This window comes from Myxocyprinus asiaticus, chromosome 11 (assembly GCF_019703515.2).
Source record: "Myxocyprinus asiaticus isolate MX2 ecotype Aquarium Trade chromosome 11, UBuf_Myxa_2, whole genome shotgun sequence".
NCBI lineage: Eukaryota > Metazoa > Chordata > Actinopteri > Cypriniformes > Catostomidae > Myxocyprinus > Myxocyprinus asiaticus.
This window is the reverse complement of record NC_059354.1, coordinates 7,886,547-7,908,355: the sequence shown is the minus strand read 5'-3', so window position 1 is coordinate 7,908,355 and position 21,809 is coordinate 7,886,547. Positions and strand designations below refer to the sequence as shown.

The window sequence follows — 21,809 nt, the reverse complement described above, 5'->3', positions numbered from 1 at the left end:
TTTGTACATTTTGTGGGTTCGATGTGATTATTTACTGGGGCTTATTCTATGGAATACATTTTTGTGTGGTTTATGCAAAAAAATAATAATAATAAAAAAAAAAAAACAATTGAAAAAAACAAAACAAAACACTGGACTTGAGCAATCCGGAAGCAATGGTGTTGCAGAAAATGCTGTGAGCGTGCATGGACCGTCGGATTTCCGGGGGATGGATGCCAGTTGAGACTGTTATGCGTGGGGTTAAAGCAAATTGTTTTTCTGTTCTCTGGGTTGTTCAGGATTTGATGGTTACATCAAAGTTGGAAAGTGGTTTATATAATTTTGCCTTGGGTACACAATTTTTCTTTACATGTCAATATGTCACACTTTAATATAGGTACAATTTTTCTCTCCATGTGGACTGTTAATGGGCTGGGACACCTTATAAAAAGAAGGAAGGTTGTACCTTTCCTTACGCATAAAAAATATGTTTTCATGTTCCTTCAAGAAACACAACTTTCTCCACAGGAAGCTGAAAAACTTGGTAGGGCATGGGGTGGGCATGTATTTTGCAGTGCTGGTTCGAGTAAGAGCAGGGGAGTCATCACATTGATAAGTAAGCATTTCAATTTAAATGTCTCAAGCAGATCAAAGAAAATTTAGGAAGAGTTATTATTGTTTTGTCTGAAATACAGGAGCAAACTCTTATTTTGGCTAATATTTATGCGCCCAACGCTGATGATCAGAACTTATTTATAGATCTTGAGGGAAAGTTACAAGCAGCTGGGATCCTTCATGATATGGTTTTGGGTGGAGACTTCACCCTGTTAATGGATCCGGTCCTTGATCGTAGTGATGCAAAAGTGTGTCGACCCTTTAGAACAACATTGACACTACAGAGGATGTGTAAAAATCTTTTTAAAAGTCTTACATACATTTGGAGACTTCTGAATCCATCTGGGAGGGACTACACCTTTTTTTCTTCAGTTTGTAAGATTTACTCTAGAATAGATTATTATTATTTTTTTTATATCTAAGTCACTTATTCCATGTGCCACTGACTGCTCAGTTGAGAACATTTTAATTTTAGATGGTGTGTTTAGAGATGTTTCCGCATATAGAGAAAAGAAAATCATATAGATGGCGCTTTAATACATCCCTTATACAGGACCCAGCATTTTAACAGATGTTAAAGACAGAAGTCAATGTTTATGTAGAAAACAACTGGTCCTCAGTGTCCTCTGTGGGCGTGGCATGGGAGGTGCTTCAGGCAGTTCTTAGGGGGCGGATCATACAATATGCCTCATTCATTAAAAAATCAAAGCACAGGAATTCATAGAATTGGAAAAGAAACAGAGCTGAAGTGCCAAATGTCATCCAATGGTCTTAGAGAGTTGACTCAGCTAAAGTGTAGGTACAATACTATTTGAGTTTTGGTTATTCAGGGCAAGACAGACATATTTTGAGTCAGGGGACAAATGAGGAAAACTTATTGCCATAAACAAAGAGTTTTTTTCCACCATTCCTTCATTGAAGTCTTCTGGAGGCAATATATTTACTTCTGCCACAGATATTAATAAGACCTTTAAAGAATAAAATTTCGATAGCTCCATGTCTTCGTCTACCTATAAGGATATTAGCAAATTCATAGAGCCATTAGAACTTCCTAAATTGACAAAAAAATTCTTTTTTGACTCAGATATTACTTTGGATGAGCTTGTTGAGGTAATTAAAGCCTTGCCAACAGGTAAGGCACCGGGGCCAGAAGGTTTTGCTACAGAATTTTTTCGATCTTATGTCACAAATCTGGCTCCACTTATGTAAGAAGTTTACACAGAGTCATTAAAGAAAGGTGAACTACTGACGCAAGCTCTGATCAGTGTCATTCTTAAAAAAGATAAGGACCCAAATGAATGTAAAAGTTATCATCCAAATTCCCTGATCCAGTTAGATGTAAAAATATTGTCTAAAATTCTGGCTAATCGATTAAGCAGAGTAATTACATATATTATACATATAGATTAAGTGGGGTTTATCTGTGGTCGTAGTTCTTCTGGTACACGGCATTGGTTGTCTGTGTGTAACAATGCCTAGTGTATTGTTCCTGTTAAATAAACAAACAAAATAAAAAATTAAAAAATAATATTAGATGTTTTATAAATATTATGTGGTCAGTAGCAAATGATCAGACCCCGATCACTGCTATCTCACATGACACCGAGAAGGCATTTGATAGGATGGAATGGGACTATCTTTTTAAGATTTTGGAAATTTACAGGTTTGAGAACACTTTTATTGGGTGGATTAAGATACTTTATAAACAACCGTTAGCAGCAGTGCAAACTAATGGATTAATTTCAGAGTTTTTTTGTCTTGGTAGGGGAACCCGGCAAGGTTGTCTTCTCTCCCCTTTGCTGTTCTGTCTTGCCCTAGAACCATTAGCAGCTGCAATAAGAAAAGAGGACGATTTTCCGGGTATTGTTGCATTGGTGCATAAACTTCTACTTCACGCATATGATATATTATTATTTGTCTCTGACCCTAGTAGATCTATGCCTAGCCTTCATAAAATTATGAACTCCTTCTCTAAATTTTCAGGATACAGGGTGAATTGGTCTAAATCGGAAGCTCTTGCTCTGACAGCATATTTCCCTGCCACGGCTTTCCAACTTAGCACTTTTCAATGGCCAAAGAATGTCATTAGGTATTTAGGCATTTTATGTCCAGCTAATTTGAGAGATTTAGTTTGAGTTAATTTTGACCCATTAATGAAAAGGTTCTCGTGTGATGTGGATAGGTGGGCTTCACTACATTTGTCTATGGCAGGGAAGTTCAATGCTATAAAAATGAATTGTATCCTCAAATTCAATTATCTACTACAGTATCTCCCTCTAGAGGTTCCTCTTTCTTATTTTAAACAATTTGATAGAATATCTAAGTCTTTTATTTGGAATGGTAAACGACCTCAGTTGCATTTCAGTAAGATACATAGACCAGTTGACAAAGGAGGTTTAGGTCTCCCCAAAATTTTGTTTTATTACTATGCTTTTAGTCTCAGACACCTGGCCCATTGGGGGCAGTGCCCCTCTGTCAATAGGCCTGGCCCCTCTTGGTGTCCAAGTGTTCAATGCAACTGCCTTGCATGTTCTGCCTTAACCACTGTTATTAAAAAAACAAAAAACAAAACAAACAAACAAAAAAAAACACTTACGCTACACATTCTAAAGATTGTTAATTGTATGTACTGTATAACTTACACTTTAATTGAATAAATTCTTAGTGCTGTGGGTGGAACTTTCAGATGGTCCCTTACAAGCACTAGTCAATGAAAGCCCATAGGAGCATTTTTAGGCATATTTCTTCAGCTACAACAAGTGTTGACCATTTGAGTTCAGTGTTTTATGCCTGTATGATATAGTCGTATATTCTTTAACCTAATTGTGCTAATAATATTGTTGTAAAATTGTCGGGTAGGAAAAACCGAATGTCAAATGACTAAAGAGCCAACAACTAACTTCTGGAGATAAGGTAGAAGTTCAGCATTAGTTTCACATCTTTGGACATGCCAGCTCCAGTTTCAGTTCTGTCTAAATGTGGATTATACGTGCTGGTGTAAATGTAAGTGTAAGTTAAGTTTCTTTTATTGTGCAATTTCCCACGTTATTATCATTAAACCCTGCCTTATTGAATGCACCTGTGCCCAACTCGTTATAGATCGCTCTTATTTAGCAAGCATTCATTATAAAATATATATTTTTTGTATGAGTCGGATATTTATTATTTGAACAACATACAGTACACACATATCAGAATCAGAATCAGAAAGAGATTTATTGCCAAGTATGCTTCCACATACAAGGAATTTTTCTTGATGGCAGATGCTTCCAGTGCACAAACAATACAAAAACAAGACAGAGATAATAATAATAATAATAATAATAATAATAATAATAACAAAGCGAATAGAAATATAAGTATATATAGAAATACACAATAAGACAAAAATATACATATGTACAAATACAAATCTGTTATATACAGTACAAGGGAATGTAATGCAGAAGAGGTAGGATATTTTAAATAATATAATTGACTAGGCTGTTTATTGCATGTAATTATAGTATAGTTTTAACTGTTCATGAGATGGATAGCCTGAGGGAAAAAAACTGTTCCTGTGCCTGACGGTTCTTGTGCTCAGTGCTCTGTAGCATCGGCCAGAAGGCAACAGTTCAAAAAGGTAGTGGGCTGGGTGAGTGGGGTCCAGAGTGATTTTACCAGCCCTTTTCCTCACTCTGGAAATGCACAGTTCTTGAAGGTAGGGCATGGGGAAACCAATAATCTGCTCAGCAGTCCGAACTGTCATTTGTAGTCTTCTGATGTCCGATTTCATAGCTGAACCAAACCAGACAGTTATTGAAGTGCAAAGGACAGACTCAATGACTGCTGAGTAGAATTGGATTAGCAGCGCCTATGACAGGTTGAACTTCCTCAAATGGCGAAGGAAGTACAACCTCTGCTGGGCCTTTTTCACAATGGAGTCAATGCGGGTCTCCCACTTCAGGTCCTGTGAGATGGTAGTGCCCAGGTACCTGAATGACTCCACTGCTGCCACAGTGCTTTTTAGAATGGTGAGCGGGGTCAATGTTGGGGTGTTCCTCCTAAAGTCCACAATAATCTCCACTGTTTTGAGTGTATTGAGCTCCAGGTTGTTATGACTTCCCCAGTGAGCCAGCCATTCAATCTCCCTTCTGTATGCAGACTCATCGCCATCTTGGATAAGGCCGATAACAGTAGTGTCATCTGCAGACTTCAAGAGCTTGACAGAGGGGTCCTTGGCGGTGTAGTCGTTGGTATACCGGGAGAAGAGTAGTGGGGAGAGCACACATCCCTAGGGGGCACCAGTGCTGATCATACATGTGCTGAATGTTAATTTATCCAGTCTCACTAGCTGCTGCCTGTTTGTCAGAAAGCTGGTGATCCACTGGCAGATAGATGTGGGAGCAGAGAGCTGGGTTAATTTATTCCATAGAAGAGCTGGGATTATGGTGTTGAATGCTGAACTAATGTCCACAAAAAGGATCCTTGCATATGTCCCTGGTCTGTCCAGATGTTGCAGGATATGATGCAATCCCATGTTGACTGCATCATCCACAGACCTGTTTGATCTATAAGAAAATTGAAGGGGATCTAGAAAGGGTCCAGAGATGTCCTTCAGGTGGGCCAACACCAGTCTCTCAAATGACTTCATAAACCACAGACTTCAGAGCGACGGGTCTGCAGTCATTAAGTCCTTTGATCTTGGGTTTCTTTGGGAGAGGGATGATAGTGGAGCATTTGAAGCAGCAGGGAACTTCACACTGCTCCAGTGATCTGTTGAAGATCTGTGTGAAGATGAGGGCCAGCTGTTCAGTACAGGATTTTAGACAAGTGGGTGAAACACCGTCTGGGCCCTGTGCTTTCTTTGTCTTTTGTTTCTGGAAGACCCAGCACACCTCCTCTTTACAGATCTTAAGTGCAGGTTGAGTAGCAGGGAGGGGGGGGAGGAGGGTGGTTGCAGGAGGAGTTGGTGTTTGTGTGAGGTGAAGCTCAGAGCGGGTGTGGAGTGTGAGACTGGGCTTTTCAAATCTACAGTAAAACACATTCAAGTCATCAGCCAGTTGTTGGTTCCCTACAGTGTTGTGGATAGTGTCTTGAAGTTAGTAATGTTATTTATAATGAGGTATAAACGCCATCTTTAATTTATTGTTTTGCACTGTACAATGCAGAAACAAGACAAATACAAGTTTGGCAAAACAAATGAGTGACTCTTATGAAACAGCACACTGGAACAGATGTGAAGAAACATGTATGAAGAAACAGCAGCTAACATTATACATGGTCACACCACACCTGCAATAGCAAATTTATTATGAATAAATACACTTAAAAACATAAAACTGGAACCCTTTATAAACCACCCCACTAAATCCCAAATAATGCCTTACCTTCAGTGAGAAAAGCTCTTATATACGAAGCTCACCACATCAATGCACTTTAACCTAATAATATACACAGATTAATATTGGTACTGTTGGGTACAGGCGCAAGAATAAAAAGCAAACATGCAACAACAACTCACCGGGAGAGGGAGAGAGAACAAAGCTACAGGGTTCATCTTCTTGTTTCTCTTGCAAGCAAAATGCAATAGAAGCACTAAATAGTTTAAAGGGATGATAACAAACACATCTGTGAGGCGAAGGTGTGGTCGAGCGTTCTTCTGGGGTGAGAGGAAGTGGTAAAAGGTTTTCACCTGAGATAAATTGCTGATAATTGCTGTTTCTTTGTTCTTAGTGAGAGATTGGGGAAATAAAAGGGGCCAGACCTCAGAGTGAGGGAGAGAAAACCCAGCTGAAGCTACGAGTGTGTTGGCTGTTGCCAGCCCCACTGTATTGAGCGTATTGAGAGTTGTGTGAAGCTTTACCATTACGCAGTCAAGTGAACGTGTTTAATGTGTGAAGAATAAAATTACCTTTGAGTTGGATTCACTGTCTCCCGCTTCCTCATTCCACGAATTTGTTACAACATCATCCTCTTAAGGAACACCATTTATCAATCAAATACTTAACCTGCGGTGCGCTAATCACAGGGAGAGGCACACATGTGCTCAATAACGGAGAATTGAGCTTAATATTAGCAGCTGCATTCTCTAATAAGAGGCACACACCAATAAGGAATGTGCAGACACTGACAGACATAATAATGGTTAAAAAATACATTAAAACCATCTTATTGGTCACATATTATTATGATGCATGCAACTTTTTTAAACTCATAATAATTTAGATAGACGCATACATTTAAAGTGTAACCATTTTAAATGAACTAGTGAATTTAAAAATGTGCTTAAAAAAAAAGAATCTTTGAATGGTGAAGGAAATGGTGACCATTAACAAGACCTTTACATGCTGATTATAGCCTACCGCTTAAAAGTATAGTTCACACAAAAATGAAAATTCTCTCATCATTTACTCACCCTCATGCCATTGCAGATGTGTATGACTTTCTTTCATCTGCCCAACTCAAATGAAGATTTTTAGAAGAATTTCTCAGCTCTTTTGTTCCATACAATGTAAGTGAATAGGTGGCAAAATTTTGAAGCACAAAAAATCACATAAGTCAGCAAAAAGGTAGTCTATAAGACTCCAGTGGTTAAATCAATGTCTTCAGAAGCAATATGATAGGTGTGGGTGAGAAACAGATCACTTTCACATTCTTCTTCTTGTGTTTTTGGTGATTCACATTCATCATGCATATTGCCCCCTACTGGGCAGGGAGAAGAATGTCTAGTAAAAAATTACTTAAATTCCAAGTTTCTCACCCACACCTTTCATATCACTTCTGAAGATATGCATTTAACTACTGGAGTCTGGGTTACTTTTATGATGCCTTTATGTGCTTTTTGGAGTGTCAAAATTTTGGTACCCATTCACTTGCATTGTATGGATATTCTTCTAAAAATCATAATTTTTGTTCTGCAGAAGAAAGAAAGTCATACACATCTGGGATGGCATGTGTAACGTCTGAAAGGAGGTTACGAGAGCAGGATCCAAGTGCAGCAAGTTATAATGATAAATGAATAAATCAAAATACAAAACAGGGTAAAAACTGGGGACCATGAAGCAAGAACAAAACATCAACAAACAAGAATTAACCGGAAACATGAACTTGAGAAACACATGCATAAACATAACAACTCACAAGGACTGAACAGAAATCAGGGCATTATATACACAAGGGATAATGAGTTAATGAAACACATGGCAGAGACTTGAAAATGACCTCTGTGGTCGTGGGCATGGGAAGAGACTTGGAAACGACCTCCGTGGTCATGAACACTGGCAGAGGCTTAGAAACGACTTCTGTGGTCGTAGGCATGGGCATAGTCTCGGGAACGACCTCTGTGGTCGTGGGCCTGGGCAGAGACTTGGAAACGACCTCTGTGGTCGTGAACACTGGCAGAGACTTGGAAATGACTTCCGTGGTTGTGAACACTGGCAGAGACATGGAAACAACTTCTGTGGTCGTGGGCATGGGCAAAGACGTGGGCTTGTTGGCCGTGGCAGGCGTGGGTGTGGGCTCGTTGGCCGTGGCAGGCGTGGGCATGGGTGTGGGCTCATTGGCCATGGCAGGCATGGTCATGGGCTTGTTGGCTGTGGCAGGCGTGGGCGTGGGCTCGTTGGCCGTGGCAGGCGCGGGCTTGGGCTCGTTGGCCGTGGCAGGCGCGGGCGTGGGCTCGTTGGCCGTGGCAGGCGCGGGCGTGGGCTCGTTGGCCATGGCAGGCGTGGGCGTGGGCTCGTTGGCCGTGGCAGGCATGGGCGTGGGCTCGTTGGCCGTGGCAGGCATGGGCGTGGGCTCGTTGGCCGTGGCAGGCATGGGTGCTGACAATTTGTGAGGAAGGGTTTTTGTGGCCCTACACACCGATATAAGTGGCGGATCATTCAACTTGGAGACAGGGGCCATGGGAGGCTTGGAGCAAGGAGTTGCGGAAGGCTTGGCTGTGACCTGGCGTGGAGCAGACTGTGGCGTGGCTGTGACAGGGCACGGAGTAGACAGAGGTGTGGCTGTGACATGGCTTGAAGCAGACTCAGTCTTCTCTGTGACATGTCGTGGAGTGGACTCAGATGTGGCTGGGACATGGCGTGGAGCGTACTCAGCCGTGGAAGACTCGGAAACCAGGATCGGGATTGAGAGAGGAGGATCCTTTGAAGCGAGTGTTTCTAAGATTAGCTTCACATATTCCTCCCACGTGTAATCTCCGGTATCCGGCAATTCCCTCCACTGGCGAGCTCTGAGTCCAATCTAGTATATGGATTTTAGGGTGGAATCATCAAATTCTGTGTGACTGGCAACAGTGGTGAAAAAGTGGGGTATTCTCTTATGGATAAGTCCGTGTGGCTCAGCTGAATGAAGTATGCTGCTAGATCCATTTGTGTGGTGAGTTGTTCTGTAACATCTAAAAGGAGGTCACGAGAGCAGGATCCAAGTGCAGCAAGTTTTAATGATAAATTAATAAATCAAAATACAAAACAGGGTAAAACTGGGGACCATGAAGCAAGAACAAAACGTAAACAAACAAGAACTAACCGGGAACTTGAACTTGAGAAACACATGCACAAACATAACAACTCACAAGGACTGAACAGAAATCAGGGCATTATATACACAAGGGATAATGAGTTAATGAAACACAGGTGAGGATAATCGAGGACAGCTGGCAGTGATGAGGGCAGGGAATTATGGGAAGTGTAGTCCAGGAGTAACAGATGACAGGGGAGAAACACAAAGCAAACAACAGTGAATCGAGACAGAATGAGGGTGAGTAAAAATGTTCATTTTTTTGGGGTGCATTGCGGCGGCCTCCTCTTTGGCACCCCCCCGGCAGGAGGCGCCTAGTTTACCTATGCCTAGAAACGGCCCTGGTACACAGCCCCCTAAAGCTGCAGACACCCTCTGTATGGTGCTCACAGCCTTTGGAATGGGACATGAATACACTGGAGAGGGGCAGTGTATTATTCCTCGTTGATTTAGAGTCTTGGTGATGGGCCTTAACTGCTCTTAAGAGGTTATGGGAAAGAGATTTGAACTTGGTTTTGGAGGATGGGGAGTGGGAAAGAATTGTAAAAAATGTTAATACTATGTCTAGGGGTGCAAGGGTATGCCTTATTCAGTTTAAGATTTTGCATAGTTTCTACTGGACTCCCTCTAGATTGTTTAGGCTTGGTTTAAAAGACACATCAATCTGCTGGCGATGTCAGTTGGAGGATGGAGACATAGCTCATACTCTGTGGTTCTTCACTAAGATTCAAGAATTCTGGGTAAGAGTCCAGAATTTTATTTGAGGTTTTAGATACTCAAATTTCATTCTGCCCCAGACTATGTATATTGGGTGATGGGGCGGTCATTAAAGTAGGTGCCAAATACACAAAAAGCTGGGTCCAAACTAGTGTAATGATTGGCAAACAGACAGTTTTTAGAGGATGGAAGTCAAATGGCACTCCCTCATTTCAAGAATGTTTCACCGAATTGGGTAGGGAGGCGGTATTTGAAAAGATGTCATAGAAGCAGCTTGGTGGATTAGATGTGTATGTTAAGAAATGGGGCAAATACCTGTCCTTTCTGGAAGGCTCTGAGTGAAGAACATGTGGAAAGAAAAGCAATTATGGACTCAATTCTAAATTGCTTCCTTTGAGGAATTTTTCTTTTCTTGTTTCCTCTCTTCATTTGTTGATTGTTGTATTTTTATTTTCTCAATAATTTTGTGTGTGTGTGTGTGTGTGTGTGTGTGTGTTTATATTGGAAGTATATAACCCAGGCTTTGACTACAGTGTTGTTTGTTGGGGATTGGGAATTGGGAGGGGGAGGGGGAATCAGTGGAGGTTTAAAGGGGTTAAAAGTTGATTCTGTGCATTTATATTTTGTTTTATATTGTTTTGTTTTGAATCAATAAAAGTTTGAATCTGAAAAAGAAATGCCTTTGTTCACTATCAGTGGTGTGTGTTTGGGAAGACAGGCATAGGGTGGCAGTGAGCGCATGTACAGTCACGCAGGTGTGCTACAGCACCTCAGATTAGACTAAGCAGCATTACAGAGCTTTCCACTGCAGTCTGAGAGCATGAACCTGCTTACGTAACCTGAAAACCGCCTCTCATACGACACAAATAGCAACTGGCCATTAGTTCTGAAAATATAGGTTAACAAGATTACTGATGTCTTCCACAAGTTAAATTAAGGATTATTGTTGTTAGATAATATAAGACAAATGTGGAAAACAATGACAGATAAGAATACATTTTTATGCACTAACCAGATGCTGGGAACAAAATATTAGAATTTTTTGTTTTGGAAAAATTATTGAATAAGATTAGGTTCTTAGTGGCAAGATGTTTTAGGACATCGAATCAAGTTCAAGTTAATTTTATAAGCTTATCAATAATGCGTGAATACAATTCACTCTTGCATGCACATTCTTACACCAATTATGATTAATAAGCCGACAACATGTGTGGTTATGTAAACGCATTAAACGCATTCGTTTACTGGTGTAAGATTATTAACGGCGTAAGAGTAAACTGATCAACACAGGTAGATTTTTGCCTATTACCCTGATTTCACATAGCATGTAAACACCTTTCTCGGCTTATCCAATGTACTCACTAGTTGTGTGCATGCCTCTTCACATTTTGACGTAAAAAGCAGAGAATAACTCAACTATTTTAAATCTCATGTAAATGCGGATTTCTTGCTTTGTATGATTTTGTAAATAAGCAGATTTTTGGGAGTAATCAGTATATTAGTGTGCATGTACAGTAAATGGGCTTACTGATTCTTGATATATGGGACCAAACATTAGTTTGGAAAACAGCAACATTTCACTTTTAATTAGAGATGATCACAAAAATACTCTAAACACAACTATACCATTTCTTTGTATTAACTATTTACTTTTCAACAATTATGACATCCTTTCATGACAAAATACTAAAAATACTTTAAATATATTAAAATTAGTAGAAAGTTAAGAAATGTATTTTCGTACTGATTGTTTTGCAAACGATTTAAGTAGTTATTCTCAATTGTGATTGCTGGAAGTCGGACCAGCTGAAATGTGCGTTGCGCCACTTACCTTACAGGAGTAAAATTGATTGTCCTTCAGTTCCACCTATTGTAAAAGCATGAATGTGCTAATGGAGAGTATTTGCATTGCTTTTGGTGTGAGTGGGCCATTTGTCAGTAATTCGTCTCACCTTTTTGTGTTGCGTTCGGTGAAAGGGCCATATGGGTATGAGTAAAGGAATCTTTTCCAGAATCTGTTCCTGCAATTTGTCGACTAATTTCTTCATCTGCTCGTAAGGAGAGAACTCTTTCATTTCAACGTCTGTCCATTTTGACATTTCTTCCCATAATGTACGTAGATAATCAAAATTTCAGGCTACACGGTGTGGAGTAAAAGCACCTAACATTCATAATAAATATATAACGTGACAGTACACATATTTCTGTATCTGACATTGTTGACCCATATACAGCAATCATAGACAAGGAAAACACCCATTTTGTGAGGAAATTGACAAAGAAGGAGATTGTACCCAAACTTGTGTAAAGACCTCTAAACATGTTGAACAAATTAATCCAAAAATAATTCCTTGATAATTCTGTAACCCTTTTTGTCACAGTATTCAGGAATCTGTGAAGTTTATTTATGCCTTGTTGTGTCATTGGTGGAAACAAAACAGGATTAAAAGATTTTATTCAATGATGGTGAAATGTAATTGTTATACTGTTTCTGGGAACAATTTGAGCTTTGAATGCTCCAATGTGGCTATATGCGCTGTTTCAAAATGTAGTGAGCTGCCTACACAGGCAGCATTTTAAGGCGGCAGTCCTGATGTGGAGGCTGTCCAAAAGGTAGACATCTTAATTTTGCTGCCTTTCTTAGATACGTTCTTTTGCCCGAATTCAAGGGCAGCATCATGTGTACTTTACAGAGAAGGTAAACTCAAAATACATTTAGACGGCCTCCAAGATCCAAGATGGTGGATAAGGTGATAATAATTGCTTAAAAAACATGCTTATAATAAATAAAGTATTTCATGCTGAAAAGTGTGGATAAAAATGAAAATACAAAAATATGTTAGAAATATATACTGCTTGTGCACTGTCACTGATTACATACATTTAAATTACAATTGTATTTTCTAAAATAATACTGTGTCTGATTACATCTAAATATTATTTTCAAAAATGCATATTTAATGGAAGTGCATGCTTATCCAGTTAAATAATAATAATTTACTCATGAAATCAAATTAGACATTATGACATTTTACATTAGCATTATATTTCCCCAAATTACACTCACCAACCACTTTATTAGGTACACCTGTACACCTACTTATTCATGCAACTGTCTAATCAGCCAATCGTGTGGCAGCAGTGCAATGCATAAAATCATGCAGATACGGGTCAGGAGCTTCAGTTAATGTTCACATCAACCATCAGAATGGGGGAGAAATGTGATCTCAGTGATTTGGACCATGGCATGATTGTTGGTGCCAGATGGGCTGGTTTGAGGATTTCTATAAGTACTGATCTCCTGGGATTTTCATGCACAACAGTCTCTAGAATTTACTCTGAATGGTGCCAAAAACAAAAAACATCCAGTGAGCGGCAGTACTGCGGACAGAAACACCTTGATGAGAGAGGTCAATGGAGAATGGCCTAACAGAAAGGCTACGGTAACTCAGATAACCCCTCTGTAAAATTGTAGTGAGCAGAACAGCATCTCAGAATGCAGATCACTCTCACGTGTCAAACGGACATTCAATCCCTTGCGCTGAAAAGGCGCATCTCTCTTGCGCTAATGGTATTCCCTGTATTATGTTCGACTACATGGTTTTGATTTCAGTTTCTGCTGTTTCAGCTGAACTCATCGTACAACACCTGTGGCTGCTAGTATGCAGTCGTATTTTAGAGGTCCTTGTGTGCAATGAAGCAATTTCCTTTTGTACGCCTGCGTTACGTAGGTGTAGGATGTCGACGTGTACTGGATAAAACAGACACAAAAAATAAATAAAATGTCCAACGATCCACATCATCTTATTTTTGAACTGCGATGTAACGTGCCACAATAAACAGTTACACCCCTGTTGTCTACACTGGTCGCGTTGAAGTGAGAATGCGACCATTGACATAACACGCCTTGCCGAAAAGCCAAACTGCAATTCTTTTCCCGTACCCCCTGGAACCTGCTTACCCCTGGCCTGGGGCACTCAAAAAGAATTGCATTTTGTTATGTTGAACTTGTAAAACTAAATGACTTACAATAAAAAGTCTAAGTAAGTCTAAGTTGGGAATTATTGGCCTACTGCATACACCCGCAGCTGCCTTCTAAGACAACATCCTTAGAGCCCTTACACACTAGGGAAGGCTCAGATGGAGCGTTTGACACATGGGACTTGTGAAAGGTCAGCTTGGAAGCATGTACCACACAGGGAAGAGGAGGTCACGGACAGAGATGGCTATTTAAAATATATCTTTTTGAGAATGAGCATCACAATCAAAAACCCTTATGTTTTACCTCTCCGTCCTTTCGACACACCATCCCCATTGAGATCAATGCATTTGCAGAGTTCTCTGATGCAGTGTTAACTCTAGTGTGTAGGTTCCCTTAGCCTACCTAACACATGTTGAGTTTGGTTTGACTCATTCCATGCAATGTGTGTCCAAAGACAAGAGAGATGCAATCCATTTGTCATTGATAATGTCTCTTTTAATATTTTTTTTCTGTTCTTTACAGTCTGTAAAGAAAATAACCCTGATTTTCAATCACAGCTTTCTTGTGTCTTGGCATGCCCTCTACCAGTCTTTCACATTGCTGTTGGGTGGCTTTATGCCACTCTTGGTGCAAATATTCAAGCAGCTCGGCTTTGTTTGATGCCTTGTGGCCATCCATCTTCCTCTTGATCATGTTCCAGAGGTTTTCAATGGGGTTCAGGTCTTTATATTGGGCTGGCCATGACAGGGTCTTGATCCGGTGGTCCTCCATCCACACCTAAATTGACCTGCCTGTGTGGCATTGAGCATTGTCCTGCTGGAAAAAATAATCTTCAGAGTTGGGGAACATTGTCAGAGCAGAAGGAAGCAAGTTTTCTTCCAGGATAACCTTGCAGGAGAGCGCGGGGCACAAACTAACGCGGGGCTAGTTGTAACACACGTGGTTTAAATGTTTCCACACGCTGGTGAGACAAAACTTGTTTACTTGTTGCCATATCAACACTATGTAGATAAAAAACATTGCAGAAAAATTAAAAAAACTTTGGTAGATATCGCCAAAAGTTCATTTTAAAGTAGCAAAATTAAAAATTTGCATGAAAGTAAATTTTAATCTCTGTTTTTACTGTTTATTTAAAATTTTAATCTCCAATCTTTTAGCTAGTATCTTACATAGTCTTTTAATTCTCAGATAGCCAACAGAAGTGACCAGCCAGGTTTAAATCCCAGTTGCGCTGCGTTACAACTGTGTTACAATGTGCCCCAATTACAAAAAAACTATATGCAATTCCATGCAGTCAGTATTTTATATAATTACAGATATGTAATTTACATAATTCCCCTTAATGCGTGTGTGCGGGAGTGTGTGTGTGTTTTGTCATCAATCCATGCATTATTTCGGCCAGTACTGTGGCTTTGTTGTGTATTTATTGTCAAGTGTCAAAATTATTGCTATATTATATATAACAAAGTTAATAAATGGCTTTTATTGACATGAAAATTCAGTTTATCTTCTAGGATTTTTAATTAGATCAGGCACAGTTGTTAGAGGGGGATTTTAAGCTGTTATATGGTGTTGTTACAATGTGCCCGCGTTGTAACATTTCACTTTCTTTTTTTCGAGTTAGATTGTGAAAAAAGTATACGCTTTATTCATGAAACAAGACCACATATGTGTAATAGACACGTGTGAAATTAATGTGAAAAATACATCGAACCCCAAGTACATTTACACAAACTTAAGAAAACCAAAAAGTGTTAGTTTGTGCCCGCTCTCCCCTACGTTGCTTGATTCACGCGTCCATCACAAAGTCTAATCTGCCCGATTCCAGCCTTCACCAAATTTCACAGTGGGCACGAGATACTGTGGCTTGTAGGGCTCTCCAGGTCTCTGTCTAACCCATTACATGACCAGGTGTTGGGCAAAGATGAAAATTGGACTCAGAGAAGATGACCTTACTCCAGTCCCTTATACTTTTCCTCGTTAAATAAGATTTAGTTCAGGTGATCACCTAATCAGTACCTCATTAATTAGAATGAGGTGTGCTTGTGTTGGAATTCAACAGACACTGGAATGGAATGGCTGCCATACATGTTGAGATGCTGATTTAAGAAAAATTTGGAGTGGTCTCTTAATTTTTTCCAGAGCTGTATATATCTATCTATATATATATATATATATATATATATATATATATATATATATATATATATATATATATATATATATATATATATAATATACAGTTGTGCTCAAAAGTTTGCATACCCTTGGAGAATTGGTAATATATGTACCATTTTGAAAGAAAACATGAGTGAGCAGGCAAAACACATTTCTTTTATTTCTTATGGGATACATATTCAACTGTAGGTTATAACAGAATGGCACAATCATAAAACAAAATGTGGCAACAAAGAAAAAAAATGAAATGACCTCTGTTCAAAAGTCTGCATACCCTTAGTCCTTAATACTGTGTATTGCCCCCTTTAGCATCAATGACAGCGTGCAGTCTTTTGTAATAGTTGTCTATGAGGCCCCAAATTCTTGCAGGTGGTATAGCTGCCCATTCATCTTGGCAAAATGCCTCCAGGTCATGCAAAGTCTTTGGTCGTCTTGCATGAACCGCACGTTTGAGATCTCCCCAGAGTGGCTTGATGATATTAAGGTCAGGAGGCTGTGATGGCCACTCCAGAACCTTTTTCTGCTGTAACCACTGGAGGGTCAACTTGGCCTTGTGCTTAGGGTCATTGTCATGCTGGAAAGTCCAAGAGCGTCCCATGCGCAGCTTTCATGCAGAAGAATGCAAATTGTCTGGCAGTATTTTCTGATAACATGTTGCATTCATCTTGCCATCAATTTTCACAAGATTCCCCGTGCCTTTAGAGATCACACACCCCCAAAACATCAGTGAGCCACCACCATGCTTCACAATGGGGATGGTATTCTTTTCACTATAGGCCTTGTTGACCCCTCTCCAAACATAGCGCTTATGGTCGTGACCATAAAGCTCTATTTTTGTCTCGTCACTCCAAATTACAGTGTGCCAGAAGTGGTGAGGCGTGTCAAGGTGTTGTTGGGCATATTGTAACCAGGCTTTTTTGTGGCATTGGTGCAGTAAAGGCTTCTTTCTGGCAACTCGACCATGCAGCTCATATTTGTTCAAATATCGTCGTATTGTGCTCCTTGAAACAACCACACCGTCTTCTTCCAGAGCAGCCTGTATTTCTCCTGAGGTTACCTGTGGGTTTTTCTTTGTATCCCGAACAATTCTTCTGGCAGTTGTGGCTGAAATCTTTCTTTGTCTACCTGACCTTAGCTTGGTATCAAGAGATCCCTGAATTTTCTACTTCTTAATAAGTGATTGAACAGTACTGACTGGTATTTTCAAGGCTTTGGATATCTTTTTATATCCTTTTCCATCTTTATAAAGTTCCATTACCTTGTTACGCAGGTCTTTTGACAGTTCTTTTCTGCTCCCCATGGCCCAGTATCTAGCCTGCTCAGTGCATCCACGTGAGAGCTAACAAACTCATTGACTGTTTATACACAGACACTAATTGCAATTTAAAAAGCCACAGGTGTGGGAAATTTTTTTGATCAGGGCCATTTGGGTGATTTCTGTTATCATTATGATTTAAAAAGGAGCCAAACAACTATGTGATAATAAATGGCTTCATATGATCACTATCCTTAAATAAAAGACTTTTATAAATAAAAGTTTTTTTTGCATGATCAGTCATATTTTCAAAATCAATGCCAAAATTTCACAATTTCTGCCAGGGTATGCAAACTTTTGAGCACAACTATATATATATATATTTTATTTTTTTATTTTTATTTTTTTTTACCGTTTGGCCTACATGTTTATTGTTAAAGTTAAAGTACTGTCTACCAAATTGATGATAAAATAAAATTTGTCAAATTAATATTTCTCAATGTACCAAGTTAGAAGATCCCCTGTCCTGTATAATTAATAGCATTAATCTGATCTAATTGCGCATTACATTTGGCCTGATTTTGTTTTTGTTGTTGTTGTTAAACATCATGAATTATATTTCTATATTTCTATATATAAATGATGTTTATCCTGGTTTTGTGTCGATGAAGGGGTACTTAAGGTTTACTGATGCTGCTGTGGAGGTACTTATGGCAAAAAATGTTGGGAAAACACTGTAGTAGTAATTAATGAGGCAACTCACTAAGTCAAGTCAAAGATGTGAATGGTGCAATCATGCTGAAAATGAATTGTAGGCCTGTGTATTTTCTCTCAGCCTTAAAGTGTGTGTGCCAGCTGTGTGTGAACCACACCTGTGAGACGGAGGCCGACGGCGCATGCTGGAACTCTGTGATGTTAATAAATGGGAGGGAGGAGGCAGTGAAGTCCTGCATGTCTGCGTCTGAGCTGAAGGGACAGGTGTTCTGCTACAGCTCCAAAAATGTTTCCAAACGCAACTGCTGCTTCACGGACTTCTGCAACAATGAGACGCTGCACCTCTATACAGGTACGACACACAACTGTGACCAGCTCCCATTCTGAACCTGTTGACTTCTACTGAGACTGGAAAAAATGTTTTATTTCATGGCACACAAAGTTATTTCAGTAAAAAGCCATGGAAGTACGAATATACTGGTGCTGAAAAATATCTTGGAAATAAAACCATACTTAAAAGTGTACGAATGTCTTTTATGTTTTGGCGTTATGCATAATATCAACACAACTGGCATTTATTTGAAAGAAATATAGGTAACGCTTGACATGAATGTTTTCTTTGTTAAGGGTTCATAAATGGGTTAATTAATGACTAATAAGACATTTATAAATGCATTGTAAATCATTGATATGCAGTTATAAGCACATGAATACAAACAGAGACTTTCATTCAATACAGGTATGCCAAATTTATTAAGGAGTCTCCAACATTAGAAACCTGCACATAAAGTTCAGTATGGTTTAATGGTCATCAGGCTTTATTATATGATTTATGTTGTGAATGAGCATGAAGAGCTGGAAAGTGTTTTTGCAGGAGGACTTTAGGTAACTAGGACTAGGTAAAACCATTCTTTTGACATCAACATGTAAAGTGACAACACAATTGAGTCAAGACATTACAGTCATGAATATAAACACAAAGCAGACATAATCCCTGCTTTTAATCTCACTACAATAAATGATTTTTGCTCCATTGTGACATAAATCACGAATTAGGGCATTTTGTGTTTTTGATTAATATAAATATGAATAAGTGAATTTTTAGGATGTATAACATGTAAGTTAAAATGGCTCACCATTTAGGCAAGTTTTGCATGAAAGTTGCCCTTTTTATTCATGTGGTTTTAACTGCATATCAAAGATTTATACTGCATTTGTAAATTACTTATTAGTCATTAACGAAGCCCTTCATAAACCCTTAACAAACAAAACAATTGTGGAAAGTGTTACAAATATATAGCCAGGGTTGGGAGGGTTACTTTTGAAATGTATTCCACTACAGATTACAGAATACATGCTGTAAAATGTAATTTGTAACATATTCCGTTAGATTACTCAAGGTCAGTAACGTATTCTAAATACTTTGGATTACTTCTTCAGCACTGGTAGATTTTTTCACTTGTTTTGACTATAAAAACTCTGCCAGTACAGTAAGACAAAATACACATGTTAAAAATACATTCTCTGAAAAACCTGAATATATTATACAGTGTTGTTTCTAAAACAAGATAAATCAAATCGATCTTGTTTTAAGGATTTATAGATATTTTTACAGGAAACAATACAAAAATTATTAAATCAAGAATACGATTTTTGCCCTAATATCAAAAGTTTTACTAGAAAAAAAAGAAATTATGATCTAACGTGAATTTTCTTGATAAAAAAATATGATCGTGTCTGGTAACATGTGCAGGTAAAATGGCTAGAAATAGCATTTTATCTTAGCGTAAAGCTAAAAAGGTTTATTTCTATTTCTTCTGCTCCAAACTTACTTCAGACTTACTTCTCTGTCTGCTCGTATGAATGTAACACATCATAAGAAAGTGTTTCACCGCTGTTCAAATGCACTTTGGATCACATCATTTATATGTATAAATGTTTTCCATATGAAAGGACTAAATATTAAATGAAACAAATGACAATAAAATGCAAAGTAATCTCTTCAGTAATCAAAATACTTTTTGAATGTAACTGTATTCTAATTACCAATGATTTAAATTGTAACTGTAGTGGAATACAGTTACTTATATTTTGTATTTTAAATATGTAATCCCGTTACATGTATTTCGTTATTCCCCAACCCTGAATATAGCACACACATTTCAAGCAAAACATTTCTCAAAAATATGTTTGTTTTAAATGAAAAAAACAATAGATACAGGCTACTGTTCAAAATATAGACATGTGGTATTGTGAGACTGTTTGTTTGATTTTTAATGTGCTGAACTGCACCTGTGGTTACTTTGATAGGACTCCTATGTTAACTTGAGGGGAACTGACTTGATACTTCTAAAAATCGCTGCGACACCATTGCAAAAATGGCTCTGAAAAGTGAGCCACTGAGAAAAACTCTAGCAGTATTTGTTTGCAGATGCCACTTCACTTGCTTTGCTATTTTTTATCTTTAACAAGTGCAACCTAGTCTCATAGAATGAACGTTACTATAACAAATGTTTTTAAAACTGACTTTTACGTGCCACATTCTACGTTTCGCTGCAGTTTCCTGGTAAAATTAACACTAGAGGTGCTACAACAGCAGTGCGCTTTATTCACTTTCACACAAATCACAACAACAACGGCTGATTTTGACTTTATAAACACTTATTTCTCGCACTATTACTCACACACTGCTGTGTTATGATACTGAAACACTTTTTGCTATAATGCTTAGTTTGAAAAACTTTAAATTTTAACTCTTATATCACAGACCCACCAACATTTGCACACTTATTACAATGTGATTAGCTTCCACAGTAGTTTACCTTATAGAGTGCTGGACCTTACACTTGGCAGAACGTGGTTTGAGCCCAGCCAAACACGCAAGCTGACGCATGAGACGAAAGTGTCATAGGAGCAAAACAAAATGACATGGTTGCTTAAAAAAATAGCTTTTCATGTCACTTTTTAGGACAGTATCAGTTAAATTTATGCAATGGTTAAGTCTGTTTTGTGTCTACCAGATTTTAGATCACTACTGGTTAGGTTCAGATTAAAGTTTTATGTTAGGGAGATTCAAATTGCTCATTAAAACCTCCATCTAATATTCACCTTAAAAACCTTGTCTGATTACGACACCATTTCGCTCGCTTTTGGCACCCCCCACTGGGAAACTGCAACCAAATGTGTAATACAGCAGGTAATTGTGTTTAGCAAAAATGTTGCCACGATCACGTATTGTTTATGAGATCAGGCTGAACATGTGACTTTAGTGTCCAAAAGTTTGTAAAAACTTTTTGGAACCACTGTATTTCTGATGTCCTCATTTATGGTCTCATGATTGAGTGGAAATATTAATAAATGTTTTGCTAAGACAGAAAAAGTAAAAAGTAAAAATATTACTGGTTGTAAAACGTATTTCCTTCCGTCAGTAGTCATAACAGTGTGTTTTGTTTATGATTGGAAGGTTCTTGTGTGCTGAATTTCTCTGATCTTTCTCAGCTCAGTCAATGGAAACCACAAATGTCTTCAAAACTGGATTTCTCTCTCTCTCTCTCTCTCTCTCTCTCTCTCTCTCTCTGTGTGTGTGTGTGTGTGTGTGTGCACGAGAGAAGCGTTGATCCTCTTCTTCCAGACGTGTGATGTAACAGGGCTGACTGGGTTACAAGAATTGAGGGTTATTAATACTGTATGTGTTTTCTAGCAGGACATTTGAAAAGCTCTGAATGGCTGTCTGTCTAGCTGATAGGGCCATGAGAGAACAGATTACTGATCCATTCTCAGGAAACACTGCCCTATGTGCCAGAACATTTCAGAAAAAAAAAAAAAAAAAAAAAGAAGAAAAAAAAAAAAAGAAAAATCAAATTTCATTTG

The 21,809-nt window shown here is 38.6% G+C and overlaps 1 protein-coding gene across 1 annotated transcript in view; it reads left to right on the top strand.

Annotated features, from left to right (window-relative positions):
* Window positions 1–21,809, top strand: part of LOC127448069 (activin receptor type-1C-like) — a 63,661-nt gene that overhangs the window by 5,751 nt on the left and 36,101 nt on the right. The window contains exon 2 of the mRNA XM_051710351.1: window positions 18,061–18,291. Within this exon, the coding sequence (XP_051566311.1) occupies window positions 18,061–18,291 (231 nt within the window). The remainder of the gene's footprint in view (window positions 1–18,060; window positions 18,292–21,809) is intronic.